At 32.8% G+C, this 16,701-nt stretch overlaps 1 protein-coding gene and 2 pseudogenes across 1 annotated transcript; 2 read left to right on the top strand and 1 right to left on the bottom strand.

Annotated features, from left to right (window-relative positions):
* Window positions 1-3,113: 3,113 nt before the first annotated feature.
* On the bottom strand, window positions 3,114-4,393 carry LOC120212345 (annotated as a pseudogene).
* A 3,087-nt stretch (window positions 4,394-7,480) lies between these two features.
* Window positions 7,481-12,955, top strand: LOC120212316 (annotated as a pseudogene).
* A 1,575-nt stretch (window positions 12,956-14,530) lies between these two features.
* Window positions 14,531-16,633, top strand: LOC120212337 (protein AGENET DOMAIN (AGD)-CONTAINING P1-like). Its single transcript, XM_039210684.1, has 2 exons — window positions 14,531-14,621; window positions 15,596-16,633. Exons 1-2 carry the CDS (start codon window positions 14,583-14,585, stop codon window positions 16,157-16,159), a joined length of 603 nt encoding a protein of 200 aa, XP_039066615.1. The 5' UTR covers window positions 14,531-14,582; the 3' UTR covers window positions 16,160-16,633.
* Window positions 16,634-16,701: the final 68 nt, after the last annotated feature.

The following is a 16,701-nucleotide window of genomic DNA, read 5'->3' as shown; positions in this document are numbered from 1 at the left end:
CGTTTTTTTTTTTAGTCCATGGTGTAACACGATGTTCCAATGTTCCTGTAAATTTAAATAAATAATACTTAGTAAAATATATGATAAGTTACGAATTTAAAGAAATAATACATGCATGGTTTCTTTTCTTGTAGTACCACTGTTGAATAGAGGCTAAAAAAAAATCCATTAACATAGTAATGGGTAATTTCCGGGAATGACGACTTAGATCGTTGATTGATTCTGCACTATTAGACGTCATGAAACCATATCTTGCTCCAAGTTGATGTACTCTTGACCATCTTTCAAACCTGACATCTTCTAGTGTTTGAGCACACTGAGGCAAAACACGTCTTAAACAATTTATATGCTTATTAAAATCCACTTCCCGATAAGCTTTTACAGCCTTCCAGTATGTCTATTTGTGATTTTTTATACCAGCAGTCCTTGATTTTAGATTTCTATACAAATGAACACCACAAAGTCCATGAAAAGCATCTGGGAAACACCTTCTAACAGCGTTGTCAATTGAGTTTGCCCTATCGGATATGGTTGTCAGATTGCTAATAGGACCTATGCAATCCCTAAGATGCCCCATAAACCATGTCCATGAATCAGAGGTTTCAGATTTGCCAACCCCGTAAGCTATTGGCAATATCTCATTGTTAGCATCCATGACTACTGCTAATAAGTTTACTCCAAGGTATCGACCTTTCAAATGTGCTCCGTCAACTATATAATAACTGGGCGCATGCAAGTAATAAACGAACAAATCTACAAAATAATATACACAAGAAATATAATCATTTAAATGTGAAATGCATGTAACTAACAAAAATGAGTTAACAAAATTATATTGATTTACTAACCGCAACACCAATGGAGATAAACAGTAACTCAAAGCGTCCATCTCTATCTGTTTTGATATGAGTTACCGACCCAGGATTTTTCAACTTTAAATTGTGACAATAAGCCGGCAGTTGGGCAAACGATGCTTCTGGTGACCCCCTCAACAATTCCAAGGCATAACATTTGGCTCTCCAAGCTTGAGAATATGAGATACTAATCTTGAACCGAGCATTCATGTCAGTCATAATTTCATGTCCCCGATATACCCTGCCATTTAAAAACATTAACTCAGCCAGAAAACCACCCAACACCTTTTTGTTTGCCTGTCAATGGTGAGGAAAAATTTGGGTTCTTGAACATGTATGTTTATCAATAAAAGTCCTAACTTGAAACATTTCGCAATCTTTTATCCTCTTTGCAATCATACACCACGTACAGTTTTTGTCAATCATACACCTTGTTTCGAAATGATCTTTTCTTGATTTGTTAACTTTTAGTTGATAGCCATCTTCCACACATTTCGTATACAAAGCTATCTTCAAGTCTTCCTTTGTATCAAAACAATCATCTTTCTTGATATGAATAATTTTTTGTGTAACAATCAACTGCTATCTTTACCAACTCTTCTTTCGGTATCTGAAGTAATTCTGACATATTCCAGTTATACTCCCGTGGCATTTTCTTCGGGGACTTTTCTTCGGGGATTTCTTCTTCTTCTTTTTCTTCTTCAGGGTTATATGAATTACAGAATGAATGTTCAACATGTTCATTCACAGTCGTAACTTCCTCCTCATTATCATCAACAACATCTTCCTCGGCAGCGGCTGTTTCATCATCAAAATTCGGGTAATGATCAATATCAAAATCATTACACGCAGGGTCTGTTTCTTCTTATGAAACATCATCAAAATCCGAGCATTGACCAAGATCAAAGTCCGGGTATTGACCAAGATCAAATTTCGAATACTGACTAGTATTCACAATTTTTTCTGTTGGCTCATCATCGTCTAACTGGTCAATACGAAAACCAGAATTTTGTGCTGAAAGTTGATTGGGATTTGGATTAGGGAAAAGTTGTGGGTTTTGAGATTGTGTTTGGTATTGGAAATGTGGTGAAACAAAATTTGCTTGGTGATGAAATTGTGGTGGAACCATTAAATTTTGAGCACCATAAACTATGGTTGAAAAACTTAGTTGATTACTACCCACTACTAACCCAACTTCACTACTTCTAGGTTCAACAACATACAATGTAACATCATCTTGCGAAACAATAATGTAAGCAATGAATCGTTCAACATCTTTATTTTCGGTTTAACAAATAAACTTTAGCTTTTCTATGATAAGATAGCCTAAATCCACTTAGGGGCTCTAAATTCAATTTATTTGCAACACGTAACATTAGAGTTTCATAAGTTAACTTTTTTAATGACAGTTTTAGTTGAAGATTCATAGGTAAAGACATATATTGTAAAACACCATGAACATTCTCCCATGACCCTCCAAAACACAAATCTATCCAGACATGATCAACATTAGATGATTTCATTATTGTAAATTAATTTACTAAACAAACGAGCTGCGAAACTAAAACCTGTTGCCGGATGGGGAAGGATGTCATTGGATATAGGAATGGATGTCGCCGGAGAGAGTGATAGATGGAGATGGAATGAGTTGCGATTTAGGGATTTAGGTTATGAGTTGTTGCTGCTGCGTAGTTATATACCCAAAACATTTGTGTTGCGAAACTAAATTCTATTGCGAATTTGAAATTCAGTGTTGCGATAAACAGAATCACGTTGCGATAATCAGAATTGCGTTGCGATTTTTGTATTATCGCGTTGCGAATCTAGAAACTGATTTGCAATACTGGAGATCGCGTTGTGATTTAGAGATCGCGTTGCGATTTTGTTGGTCATTTTGGCAAATCAAAAAAAAGTTGGTCAAAATCGTATATTTTAAGGCATTTTCGGTCACTGAGGTTATTTTCTCTTTTATAATATCAACCATCCAATTACCGTGAAATCAATATATACAAGTCACTTTTTCCTTTTCTACCTTTCCATTATTGGAATTTGGAAGAAAATGTTTCACCATCCATAAATCAAAAGAATTTTAAAATCAAATTTTTTTCAAAAATGATTAAAAAAATCTGAAACTATTTCATATTTTTTTAAAAAATATATTCGGACATGATTCGTAAAATAAATCTGGTAGGATTGAGATTAAGAATAAAGGTTGTATAAAATTTAGGATAGATAAAATTTTGAATGATGAGAAACTTAAATGTGACTGCACTAACTTAGCTAAATTTGGCTTAAAATTGATATTTTGTATATAGAAACAAAGTGGTAAAAGAGAAAAAGGGAAGTGAATCCATTAGTGCTAAAAAAGAAACATGTTATTGCTCCTCGTCCCACTTGGACCTCAACAGTTTCAGCAACGTCGTCGCCTTTGTTTTTATCCGACAGCCACACTGGCTTTGTAGCAGCAATAGCAACAGCAACTGTGTCAAACCCCCGGCAGCTATGGCACTTTCCCTTGCCTGCAACGATTCACAACACACCATTATCAACGAGTTCAAAGAACTTTCACTCCCTTCATGGTCCGACACCCTGAATACCATCTTAACCACCGCTTTAACACCTCGCGGATCCTTTATCAGCGCCTCTTTCGCTCTCTCCATCCCATAACTTGTTCTATAGTCGCCATTGTTGTCGCCGTTGCCGAGTTTCCTTCCTTCGAGTTCAAAATATATGTTACCAGGCCATTGATTAGGCCTTGTTGGATCAATTCGTCCCTGTTTGATTCCAAGCGATACAATGCCGAAACGGCTTTGATCCCAACCTTCGACGTCTCCGAACTCTGATGAATTAGGCCAAGGAGCCGATGTAAAAGCCGACGATCTTTTCCGATCATCGTGCAAAGTTCACTGGTTTCCGAAGATGCCGAGATTGCCCCAACGAGATGACACGAACTTTGCTTAATCATGGTAGTGCCATTTTCGAACAAAACCACGAAAGATTCCATCTTGGACTCTTCTTTAAGCATATTCAAACACCCGAATTCGCCGAAAGACATCAACTTTAGAATACAATGAAGCAGTTCCTCCGTAAATCCAGGGTCCAATTTCCCGAAAAGTAATTGTAAAAGTAAAGGCAAGAGACCTGTTTGAAGAAGAAAGGGGATCTTAGAGGGTGCTTCATCCATTAAAACTCTGATCTTCTGCAGTATTTGGAGTTTCTTTTGTGAGGTAGCTTGAGGAGATTCAAGGGCTTCATGCTGAGTAAAGGGTCGAGTGGTTGAGCCATTTGACGCCATTGTTGATTGAAATGACGAAGATTATGATTGGGAACAAGAGATGGATCGTGGAGCTTTTGCATCGTGACTGAACAGGTGAGATAGCCGTAAGCGAACCAGTTTTCGATGCCGGATCGATCGAAGGTTTGGCCAGTGGATGGGGTGACAGGATCCGAGAGCAAATCCAGGCTGATTGGGCATCTAAATAAGTGAGGAATTGTCATTTGAGCTTCTTTCATGGGAGGAGAAAAGAACCCAGAACTAGAAAGAAATACTAACCAAAAAGGCAAAGGTTACTGTGAGAGGAGGCCGAGACGGGAGCTTATATGAGTATTGTATTTGTATTTGTATTTGTATTTGTATTTGTATTTGTATTTGTATTTGTATTTGTATTTGTATTTGTATTTGTATTTGTATTTGTATTGTATTTGTATTTGTATTTGTATTTGTATTGTATTTGTATTTGTATTTGTATTTGTATTTGTATTTGTATTTGTATTTGTATTTGTATTTGTATTTGTATTTGTATTTGTATTTGTATTTGTATTTGTATTTGTATTTGTATTTGTATTTGTATTTGTATTTGTATTGTATTTGTATTTGTATTTGTATTTGTATTTGTATTTGTATTGTATTTGTATTTGTATTTGTATTTGTATTTGTATTTGTATTTGTATTTGTATTTGTATTTGTATTTGTATTTGTATTTGTTTGTATTTGTATTTGTATTTGTATTTGTATTGTATTTGTATTTGTATTTGTATTTGTATTGTATTTGTATTTGTATTGTATTTGTATTTGTATTTGTATTTGTTTGTATTTGTATTTGTATTTGTATTTGTATTTGTATTTGTATTTGTATTTGTATTTGTATTTGTATTTGTATTTGTATTTGTATTTGTATTTGTATTGTATTGTATTTGTATTTGTATTTGTATTTGTATTTGTATTTGTATTTGTATTTGTATTTGTATTTGTATTTGTATTTGTATTGTATTTGTATTTGTTTTGTATTTGTATTTGTATTTGTATTTGTATTTGTATTTGTATTTGTATTTGTATTGTATTTGTATTTGTATTTGTATTGTATTTGTATTTGTATTTGTATTTGTATTTGTATTTGTATTTGTATTTGTATTTGTATGTTGTATTTGTATTTGTATTTGTATTTGTATTTGTATTTGTATTTGTATTTGTATTTGTATTTGTATTGTATTTGTATTTGTATTTGATTTGTATTTGTATTTGTATTTGTATTGTATTTGTGAGAGGTGGTCCCCTACTTTGCTCAATGCTCATTTTATTATTATAGTATTATATCATATATATATATATATATATAAAGTCAAACTGACCCATCTAGAAAAAGAAAACAAATTATTTCGTTTATGTTCAATAATAAAAAGTTGGGTGGGTCAACATCATTATACGATATACATATAAAAATTAATTAAAACTATTATGACTTATGAAAAAATAAATTATAATATATATATGTTCAAATTTATAACAAAAATTAATTAATTTGTCAAAAGTTATTTAAACGTTTAGTTAAAAAAATCTTAAATTGTAACCGTTGATGTTTTTATTTTCTCTTAAATTATGAGTTCAATATTTATTAGGGGTAAAATTTATCTTCTTCTCCCTTTAAACAAAAATTGTTAAAAGAAAATCTTAAATTGCATCTTTTTTATTTTAAATATTTAAATTATTTTTTAATCAAAACATATAATCAATTTATGCAACATGTTCATATTCCATTGATTGAAAAAATTAATTGTAAAATTTAAAATAATAATAATTTAAAATGGTATTTTAGTTAAAAATAATTTAAAAACTTAAAGGAAAAAAACCTAGTTTAAAAGTTTGTTTTTAATTTAAGCCTATAAACAATTTGACCCCTCGCATTTTTGTTGTTGTTGCAATTTGCCTTCAAGTTTTATCATTGAATTTGACCTCTTAATTCTCATATTAATGAGATAATATCATATTTGATATTTATACTTTGATAAAATATCAAATGCAGTACTTACATTTTTAATAAAATATGTAATGTGATATATATATATATGAACCTTTAAAATATCTAATACAATATTCATACTTTTAAAATGTCCAATATAATATCTATCTATAATTCAAATAAAATATAACCAATTTGGAAAAACATTTCTTTTTGTTTTATTTATTATTTTCATATAATATTATAATATCAATTTAAATTTACTGAATTTCTTTTATATGTATAAAACTTTTATTAGTTAATTTCACATTGGTAGTGTAATTTTCTTGTACCATAATAATGCATGTTATTTTGAATGTTTTGTCAAATTATAAGTACTATATTAAATATTATATATTAAAATATAAATATCATATATTAATATTTTATCAAAATAAAAAATATTATATTAATATTAACTAAAAACACATGACAATATTTTAACTCGTTACAAAGTGCAAAAACAATTATAACATTAGTGACTAGAGTATTAAATAATTAATTGAAATGAATTCATAATTCTGGTAGATTTATAATTTTTTTCCTAAAAAAATAACATGAACTACTCGCACTGATTTCGCGGGATGTTTCCCTTTCCTTCTCCCATGCTGTCTTCTATACGAGTCCTTCCCCCTTTTCCCCTCTCATTTCTTTTTATGTGATTATTTCAAGGAATTTGTAAAGACCATTCGATTAATCAAACAAACGAACAAAGTTCATGAACTTTTCTTCTTTTAATTTTCGGCAGCAGCTAAAAGCTGGAATTTTCTTATCTTTTCAGATCGGTTCATTTTCTATTTTGTTTCCAGGTATCTTCTTTTTTTCTCTTCTCTGTTTGTTGCCTATCTAATGCAATGCCCACGACAATATATATATATATATATATATATATATATATATATATATATATATATATATATTCGATGTTCCTAACTATAGTTTTGCGATTTCCGTCTATCTGCTTATTTACTCTGTTTATATATGCTAGTGTTTCTATGTAATATAGGAAGAAAGGAAACATATCTGGTATATTGATACAAGAAATAGTAACAGCAGATAAAATTTGAAGGATCAAATAAAAATATAGTTTAATATAGGCTGAAAAACTTATTTTATTCTACTAATATTTGAAGGAGTGTAAACACGTGCATAGGAATACTAGTAGTAAAAGAAAAATAATTTCTAAAAGCCTTTTTTTTTTTGGTTTAATTTTCAAAAGCAATTTTGGATCTCATTCGATATGCATTAGCTTCAACGTTTTTAAGCGTAATTCTGATTTACCTTTTTTTTAAATTTATTTCATGTGTGAAATTTTGAAGATTTGATTAGTGAAAAAAGGGAATAGTGATCATGGCATTAGGAAAATATGGTAGAGTAGATAATAGTACTACCAGTAATAGGAGGTCACCATCTTCGAGTTCTGGTTCCACTGTCACCATAGTGGTTTTCGTGGGATTATGTTTAGTTGGACTCTGGATGATGAGTTCGTCCTCGGTTGTCCCCGATCAAAACATGGAGGATGTGGCTCATGAAAAGAAGAACCGTATCGATGACCAGGTTACACAGGTAATCGATAACAGCAATGACACAAGCAACGGCCTTAAATTCGAAGATAACCTCGGGGATGTACCTGAGGATGCCAGGAAAGGAGACTTGATTGTGAGTCTGGCTAAAGATGATGACAAGGGCACTGGCAACTTAAATACACAAAACAAGGGGAATACTGAAGAGAGTAAGTCGGATGAGTCTGAGAAGAATAAGAAGCAAATGGATTCTGAAGTTGGACGGACAAACAACAATAGTGGTGAGAATTTACCCAAGGATGCTAGTGGGGCTAAAGATGGTGGTACTGGCAACTTAAACACACCAGAAACTGAAGAGAGTAAGTCAGATGAGTCTAAGAAGGATAAGAAGCAATTGGATTCTGAAGGTGGACAGACAAAGTGACAAACAACAACAACAACAGTGGTGAGAATTTACCCAAGGATGCCAGTGGGGTTAAAGATGGTGGTACTGGCAACATACCAGAAACTGAAGAAAGTGAGTCGGATGAATCTAAGAAGGAGAAGAAGCAATTGGATTCTGAAGGTGGACAAACAAAAGACAATGTTGAGAATTTCTCCAAGAAAGCAAGGAAAGGGGACTCGAATGTGAGTCTGGATAAAGGTGATGGCACTGACAACCTAAATACGCAAGAAAAAAAGACCAGTGAAGAGAGTAACTTGGATGAGTCTAAGAAGGATAAGAAGCAGTTGGATACTGAAGGTGGACAGAGAAACAACAATGATGAGAATTTGGGTGGATCAAGGGGTTCTGAAGAGAATCCCAATGACAAAAAATCTGATCCGGGAGAGAGCAACGAGAAAGCTGTCTCCAATGAGAATGACAAGAAGTCTGATTCAGGTAGTGGTCAAAAGAAACAAGATGAAAAATCATCGGAAACTAATGTTGATCAAAATGAAAAAATGAGTCTAACAAAAGGATTCTGAAGGTAGACTGTCAAACAACAATAGTAGTAAGAATTTGGGCAACAATGAGAAGAATGTCGATAAATCTGATTCTGGTGGTGGTGAAAAGAATCCAGATGAAAATTCCTCTGGAACCAAGGGAACTACGGTGGTTGGTCAGATAGAGGGTAAGGTTGATCAAAATGATAAAAAGGAGTTGGATAAAAGCACTGGCGATGCAAAAAATGATCCTGTAGTGGAAAATCAGAGTTTAAATGAAGTTTCCTCCTCTGGTGCTCAGTCTGAACTTTTGAGTGAAACCAGTACGCAGAATGGATCGTTCTCTACTCAGGCGGCAGTATCAACAAATGAAAAGAAGACTCAGTTAGCATCCAAGGAATACATTTGGAAGCTTTGCAATTCTACTGCTGGGCCTGATTATATCCCATGTCTTGACAATTGGGAAGCAATCAAGCATCTGCGTACCAACAAACATTATGAACATCGAGAGAGGCATTGCCCTGAAGAACCACCTACCTGCCTTGTTCCTCTTCCTGAAGGATATAGACGCCCAATTGGGTGGCCAAAAAGCAGAGAGAACGTACTTTCACTTCACATTTGCTGGTTCACTTTTTCGCTTTAATTCTGTGCTTGAAGAGATTACTTACGAATGACTTCTTGCTGCTACAGATATGGTATCGTAACGTTCCCCATACTCAGTTGGCACAAATTAAGGGTCATCAGAACTGGGTAAAAGTAACTGGAGAGTATCTCACATTTCCCGGTGGTGGAACTCAGTTTAAGCATGGTGCTCTTCTCTATATTGACTTCATAGAAGAGGTGAGTGCTCAAAATGATTCTATTGTCTTCAAACTTCAGTATTTTATTCATTAGTCTCTCACCCCTTCTTGTAGTCTCTACTTCTTGAACAAGTTCTGAGTTTTTTGCAGACATTTTTATGTCATGTTTATAAACATGTTTGTTTAATTTTCATGAATGGTAACGAAAAGTGCCATTTTTGTAAGTTTTGCTTTTTTACAGCTCTAGTAGTTTTATTGCACATCTATTTACAAATATTTGATATGATTAAAAAGAACCATGGCATTCCATGTTGCATCTGAACAATGATGGCAGTAAGCAGTATGACTTTAATGCAGGGTCATTCTTTTCCTGCAATTTGTTCTTTCAACTTGTGCTTAATGTTTGATTATTATTCCGTAGTCTGCTCCCGATATAGCCTGGGGAAAACGCTCTCGTGTGATACTGGATGTTGGATGTGGGGTTGCCAGCTTTGGAGGTTTTCTTTTCGACAGAAATGTGCTTGCTATGTCATTTGCACCTAAAGATGAACATGAAACTCAAGTGCAATTTGCACTTGAAAGGGGAATTCCTGCTGTGTCCGCTGTGATGGGTACTAAGAAACTTCCCTACTCTGGCGGAGTATTTGATATTGTTCATTGTGCACGATGTAGAGTGCCATGGCACATAGAAGGTATAAAACAGCCTCATTTGATAAAAGTTTAACTATGATACGTGTTGGACTCAGTAATCAGTTGCTAGAACTGCCTTTTATAAATTGTCCATGCTTGAATATTCATCGGTCTTAACAACATGCAGGCGGTAAACTCCTCTTGGAGCTCAACCGTTTGCTTCGACCTGGTGGTTTCTTTGTGTGGTCTGCGACTCCTGTTTATCAGAAAGGTCATGAAGATGCTGAAATCTGGAAAGGTACATGATCCTATCGTACCATCTATGTGTATTATGTCTTAACACCTGCTGCAACTTGTGTGGATTTTCATCAGCAATGGTTGAACTAACGAAAGCTATGTGCTGGCAGCTTGTGAACAAAACTAGGAAGCATCGAATAAATAGGGTAGCTGTAGCAATATTTAAGAAGCCTGATTCTAACGACTGCTATAATGGAAGTCAAAACAAGAGCCTCCACTCTGTCCCAACTCTGATGATCCAAATGCAGCCTGGTAATATTTCTTATTAACTCTGCTATAAAACCAAAACTCTGGCTAAAAGACAAATCTAACGCTTCTTGTTCAAATGACAAAAGATCCATCGACTGGCCATGGGCGAAACCAAGGGAGGGCAAGGGGACCCTTGGCCCCATCAATTATATTTTTAAATATTAATCAATATAGAAAAATATATATTTTTAAAAACTAAATAAAGAAAAATTTATCAGACTCATCAAATTAAAAATATATATTTATAAAAAATTATTTTAACCCTGTTATAATAAATTTTTAGTTCCGCCCCAAGTGGCTTAACAAGATGCTAAGGATCCGTTTGTTTTACGTAAAACATTTTTCGGAAAACATTTTCCTTACTTTTCAGTGTTTGGTTGGAGAAAACAGATTAGTCAATGTAAAACATTTTCCTGATCAACATAATTTCAAATGACTTACGGTTTAATTTTTCGTAAGTCATTTTTCAAACTTTTTACTTAAAATACTCAAAACAATATTATTTTATAAATGTAATAATAATATGATATTTTAGTATCATTTTAATAAAAATATTAATTATTAACATATTTAAAATATATTTATTAATATTTTAATAATATAATATAATAATAGTATTATTACAATAATATACTCAATTATATATAAAATATATGATACTATATATTCTTATTTTAATAATATATAAATTATTAATTAAAGTATTATTTATTAATTTCTTAAAATAATATTATTGAATTTTTAATAGTGAATACTTTTATTTATGTATTTAATATTAATATAATAGTCTAATAATATTATAAAAATTCCTTAAATATATTTATTAATAATTTTAAAATAGAATATACTAGAGTTAATATTTTTATTTATAAAATTATAGAAATAATATTTTAATAATAATATTGCCATAAATAGTATTAAATAAATTATTCTTATATTTTTAAAATAATAATATTAATTTTTTTATAATAAATAATATTTTTTATTATATTTTATATTTGCAAGAAATAATTTTTTAAAAATTTATCAACTAGTGAAAAATAGTTTACATAATATCTTTCAAACACCATAAAATATTTTCTATGCAGTGAAACAAACTGACCCTAAGTTGCATTCTCTGAGTTAGCTACTGAATTAAATTCTTAAATTTTATAGGAACGTGTCACTGAAAACATGCATGCACAAAGTGCCTGTAGATGCATCAAAACGTGGGTCTAAGTGGCCCGAGCAATGGCCGGCAAGGTTGGAAAAATCACCTTATTGGTTGTTGAGTTCCCATGTTGGAGTTTATGGCAAAGCAGTACCTGAGGATTTTGTTTCAGATTATGAACACTGGAAACGAATGGTTCAATCATACAGAAAGAATGTGGGAATAAACTGGTTATCTATTAGAAATGTCATGGACATGAAAGCTGTTTATGGAGGGTAAGAAAGTAAATACAAAGGTTTACTTTTTTTAGGGTAAATTACATATTTGGTCATCCATCTATTCTTGCGGTTCTATTTTGGTCATTTAACTATTTATTTTCAAATAATATCTAACGTTACGTTTTAATTCTGTTTGGATCACCTGCTGTTAAAAGATTAATGGTGATGCTGATGTGTCATCGTAAGATAATATCACGTTAAAGTTGAAGAAATAAATAAAATTTATCATGTCAACAATTATGTTTACTTTTTTAACGTCTGGTGGTCAAAACGGAACCAAAACATAACATTAGGTATGATTTAAAAATAATAATAATTGAGTGACCAAAACAAAATCATAAGAATAGATAGGTGACTAAATACGTAGTTTGTCTTTTTTATTAACGTTGAATATTCATTTCCTTGATTCTGACATGCTCATAGATTTGCTGCGGCACTCAAAGATCTGAATTTGTGGGTAATGAATATAGTCCCAATTCGCTCTCCTGATACCCTTCCTATAATATACGAGAGAGGTCTATTTGGTATGTATCATAATTGGTGTGAATCATTCAGCACCTATCCGAGGTCCTATGATCTTCTCCACGCTGACCACCTATTCTCCAAGCTTAAAAAGAGGTACGTATGAGCGTTTTCTTTTTTCTGATTCCATTAACATGAACAGAGTCGGATTGAACTATAAGAGTATATATTTGTTTCGATTTAATTTTGGAACTTGTAGGTGCAATATAGTGTCCGTGGTTGCGGAGGTCGATCGAATTCTAAGGCCCGAAGGGATATTTATTGTCCGAGACAACGTTGAGACCATCAATGAGCTCGAGAGTATTTTAAGGTCTACGCAATGAGAAGTGCTCACAACTTTCTCAAAGGACAAGGAGGGGTTGTTGTGTGTCCAGAAATCAATGCGGCGACCCAAAGTGGTGGAGACGATCGCGTATGCCTTTGCTTAGGGGTGCTTTCCTTTCAGGTGACGATTGCCTCATTTATAGGCCAGGTATTCTTTGTCTGTTTCAGTTAATGCTGGCTGAAAGTCATGGCGATTAGTTTAGTTATCTATGTAAGCTCTTATAGCTTGTATGATGTTAGGCCGTTAATTTTGGATAACTTTTCTCTTTAACCTATAAGCTTTTTATCAAAGTTTTCATTAAGTGTCATTCTATTAGTTCTTAATGGAAACATTTCCATGGATTTTTTTAGACATGTTTAATTAATTTATAGTTTGTAATTTAATTTTTTATCACTTTTAAATAATTTAATAATTAATCTTTTTCCTTTAAGGAGTATGATTATTAATAGTATAAATATGCATCTCTATAAATATAGCTATCAAAATGGTCACTTTGGAATCTATCGAAGAGGAGATTGTTCTCTGCAGTATTATTGTTAAGTAGTGACCAATTTTTTTAATAATTTAGGTTGATTATATAATTTATAAAGTAGTATCTATTTAAAATTTTCTTAATCATTTGGTAATATATATTCACCTTATAAATATAATAAATATAACAACTCATATTCATAAGAGAACCTACCAAGGGAACTAAGACTAATATCCCTGCCTGCCTCTACTGGCTCCAAATTCATAATCTTTGAAGAGAATCTGTCGAGGGGACTAAGGCAAATGCCCCTGCCTGCCCCCACTGGCTTGGTATCTGGCCCCGAGGCAACCAAGAAGAAACCAAATAACATATGCATGGATGCATGGATTTTCATGCTAATCATTGGTGGCAGAGTCACAACTTGGTGAGCTAATTTTTACATTCGGATTTTCTTCGATTAGTTATTTATTTTATTGACGGTATCTATTTTGAAATTTTTTTACTCACTCTGAAGTCTGAGTTTTCTTCGATTATTTACTTATTTTACAGATGATATATATTCTAACATTTTATTAGTCATATCCTATAAAAATTTTATGTTATTAACATATGTGTACTCACTCTGAAAAATATTTATGGATCCACTACTACTAATTATGCACACAAATAGATTGAGGTGAACGAGTGGCAAATGTATTTTGAAAATTTTAAATTATTTTTTATTTCAAATTTTTTTATATATTTTCTATTAATAATATATTTCAATCTTTTAAAATTTAATTAATTATCTTCTTTTAAAATTTTACAAATTCGTGATCCATCCTTAAATACTCTCCGTATTAAAATGGTTAAAAAACTTTTGCATCAATATATGCAAATCAAATTCTGGTAACTAAAAATAATTTTATACGCAATTAATTAATTATGTACGACTTTCTAACTATACACGAGTTTATTTCATCCCTATTTATTTAATTATTATAGAAAAAAGAGAACGTGATCGAGACTGAAAGACCAAACTATTACCACATTTTGCGGCAAAGCTAAGAGACCGTGGGAAGTCAACGGCTTAGATCGAACGAGCCACATCAAACGTACTTAAAAAAAATCTCTCTAGTCCGACCGACTATTAAAATGTAGAAGTGGTAGCACCAGAATATTTCCCTCCACGATGCGGAATCCAATTACCCTACCGCTCAATATTGGTAAAATAGAAAGTCCACAGTTTCTCCCCGTTAAAGCAAGATCCAGTCTCTTCACAACTGGAAAAAAAATTGAATTCATGAGCCAGCGGAAGCTTCTTCTGAATGAAAGAGTCGAGGTAATGCCTACTTCCTTTTGATTTTCCTAGTGTAATTTTTTTTTAAATTTTCTTTATTTGTTGGTGTTGTTTCCCCCTCTCTTTGCACCTCTTATTATTCTGTTTGGTTTCGTAGCGAATGTAATCGAGAGAAATTTGGTTCAAAGTCGAGATTAGTTTTATTTTATTGTTTTCCAAATATTTCTGATCCACCTTTGGGTTGGCAATTTCTTTCTATTCATCCTGCATTTTCCCGGAAGCCAAACAGGAAACGTAACTGTTGTTTGTTTCGAAAATTTTTGTTTCTTAGCGAAATATATTAAATGTATTTTATTTGATCCCTTGATCGAAGTATAAGAGTTTCTTCTTTCATTGCTTTCGTTTGATTTTTGAAGCAATTAAGGTTTCAAATTTTAATTGATTTTCCCGCATTTTCTGAATAACCACGCGGTAGCGTATTTTCTCTGGGAAAATTAGTAATTCCAAATTTAATTGTAATTTTCTTGTTAGATAAGATTTTATTCGCATCAATTTCCTTTTGGGTATGATACTGGGACCTGATTCGTAAACATAAATAAGAGTTTATTTCTCTTTTATAAATAAAAATTATAAAATCTTTTGAACTATGGATATCTTGAGTACAGTTGGTCAATGCCGTGGGAAAAGTATTTAATTACTTTGAATAAAGTGAATTCGAAAAACTCAAATTTAAAATCAAACTTGTTGTTAGCTTGGTTCTCCAAGTTCTTCACAGTTTTCAAGCTAAATTTTTTTCTTTTGGAACTTTCCTTTGAAAGAGAAGGTCGTACCCAAGGTCCCAATATAAGCAGGAGATGGAGAAGGTCCTGATGCAAGCAATCTTCCCCTTATTTTAAACAACAGGCTATCTGTAAAAGTTCACGTATTGAAATAATTATTACATTCTTTTGTCACAACGTTGCATCTATTTGATTTCCTGCTGTATTCATACAAGTTTCATTGTGGACTGTTTTTAGGTTCGCCAATTTGAGGAAGGGTTGCGAGGATCTTGGCACCCTGGGGTGGTTGTTGGTGTTTCACATTTATTCAGATCTATTGAATATGATGAACACTTATGTGAATCAGGTGATTCAATGCTCATTGAGTCCATCCCTGTGACGGAGGCAATTGAAGGTCTTCATAGCCGTCGCCATGTTCCATCAACCTATCGAGGACACATACGACCTCTTCCTCCCTCATCCCAACCTCATTCTAATAAAAACTTGGGTTTTGGGGTTTGTGTTGATGCATTTTTTGAAGATGCATGGTGGGAAGGGGTTATATTGGATAATGATGATAACGCATCTGAGCGGGCTGTGTATTTTCCTGATGAGGATGATGAGTGCAAGTTTGGTGTGAGTCAATTACGTGTGGCTCATGATTGGGATGAGTTTCTGGGCATTTGGAGAGACCGAGGTACATGGATATTGGTGGAATTAGCTAAGGAGCTTGAAGGTACTGTTCCCTTGGCTTGTTCTGTAAAGAAAGTTTGGTTCTCCTTACGCCTAAATTATGGGTTTGAAAAGATGATATCTGAGTAGACTTGTAGCATTCGGACTGTTTGGAGGAAGTACTTCATGGAAGTTGTTCAGGAGATTGCAGTTGGGTCAAGCTGGCGAAATCTTGCTAATCACAAAATCTTGGCATGGACGGTGCGAAAGAAAAGTAAAAAATCTAAGGATCCTGGGAAGGAGACTTCCCATTTATCTGACACTTTTGCACAAGCAGAAAGCTGCATTGATTTCAAGGATGCTAGATTATATCAAAAAGGAGAGGGAAAAGGTCCTCTTAGTAAGCACAAAAGAAGGAAACAATATGTAATGTCGAAATCGAAACATGAGGAGCTATCTAATATGAATACATCTTCCAGTAAAAAATTTCAGGCAGATAAATCATGTGAGGAAAATCAATTGATGGAATCTGGTAAACTTGATTGTGAAATAGACAAGCAAAAGTCTCTTATACCTGGTGAAAATGAGAGTAATAGACTATCTGTTGACAGCTCAAGAGGAAGTAAAGCCATTTCTTTTTGAGAAAATCGCGACCAAAAATACCTTATAATATACGATTTTAACCAACTTTT

This window comes from Hibiscus syriacus, unplaced genomic scaffold (assembly GCF_006381635.1).
Source record: "Hibiscus syriacus cultivar Baekdansim isolate YM2019G1 unplaced genomic scaffold, ASM638163v2 tig00110013_pilon, whole genome shotgun sequence".
Taxonomy (NCBI): domain Eukaryota; kingdom Viridiplantae; phylum Streptophyta; class Magnoliopsida; order Malvales; family Malvaceae; genus Hibiscus; species Hibiscus syriacus.
The sequence above is the reverse complement of the archived record's forward strand: the minus strand, read 5'-3'. Positions and strand labels throughout refer to the sequence as shown.

Bases quoted from the DNA above. Each gene is read 5' to 3' on its own strand.
- LOC120212337 (XM_039210684.1), top strand. From the start codon at position 14,583: ATGAGCCAGCGGAAGCTTCTTCTGAATGAAAGAGTCGAG. The intron at 14,622-15,595 runs GTAATGCCTACT...GACTGTTTTTAG, and splicing joins TTCTGAATGAAAGAGTCGAG to GTTCGCCAATTTGAGGAAGG.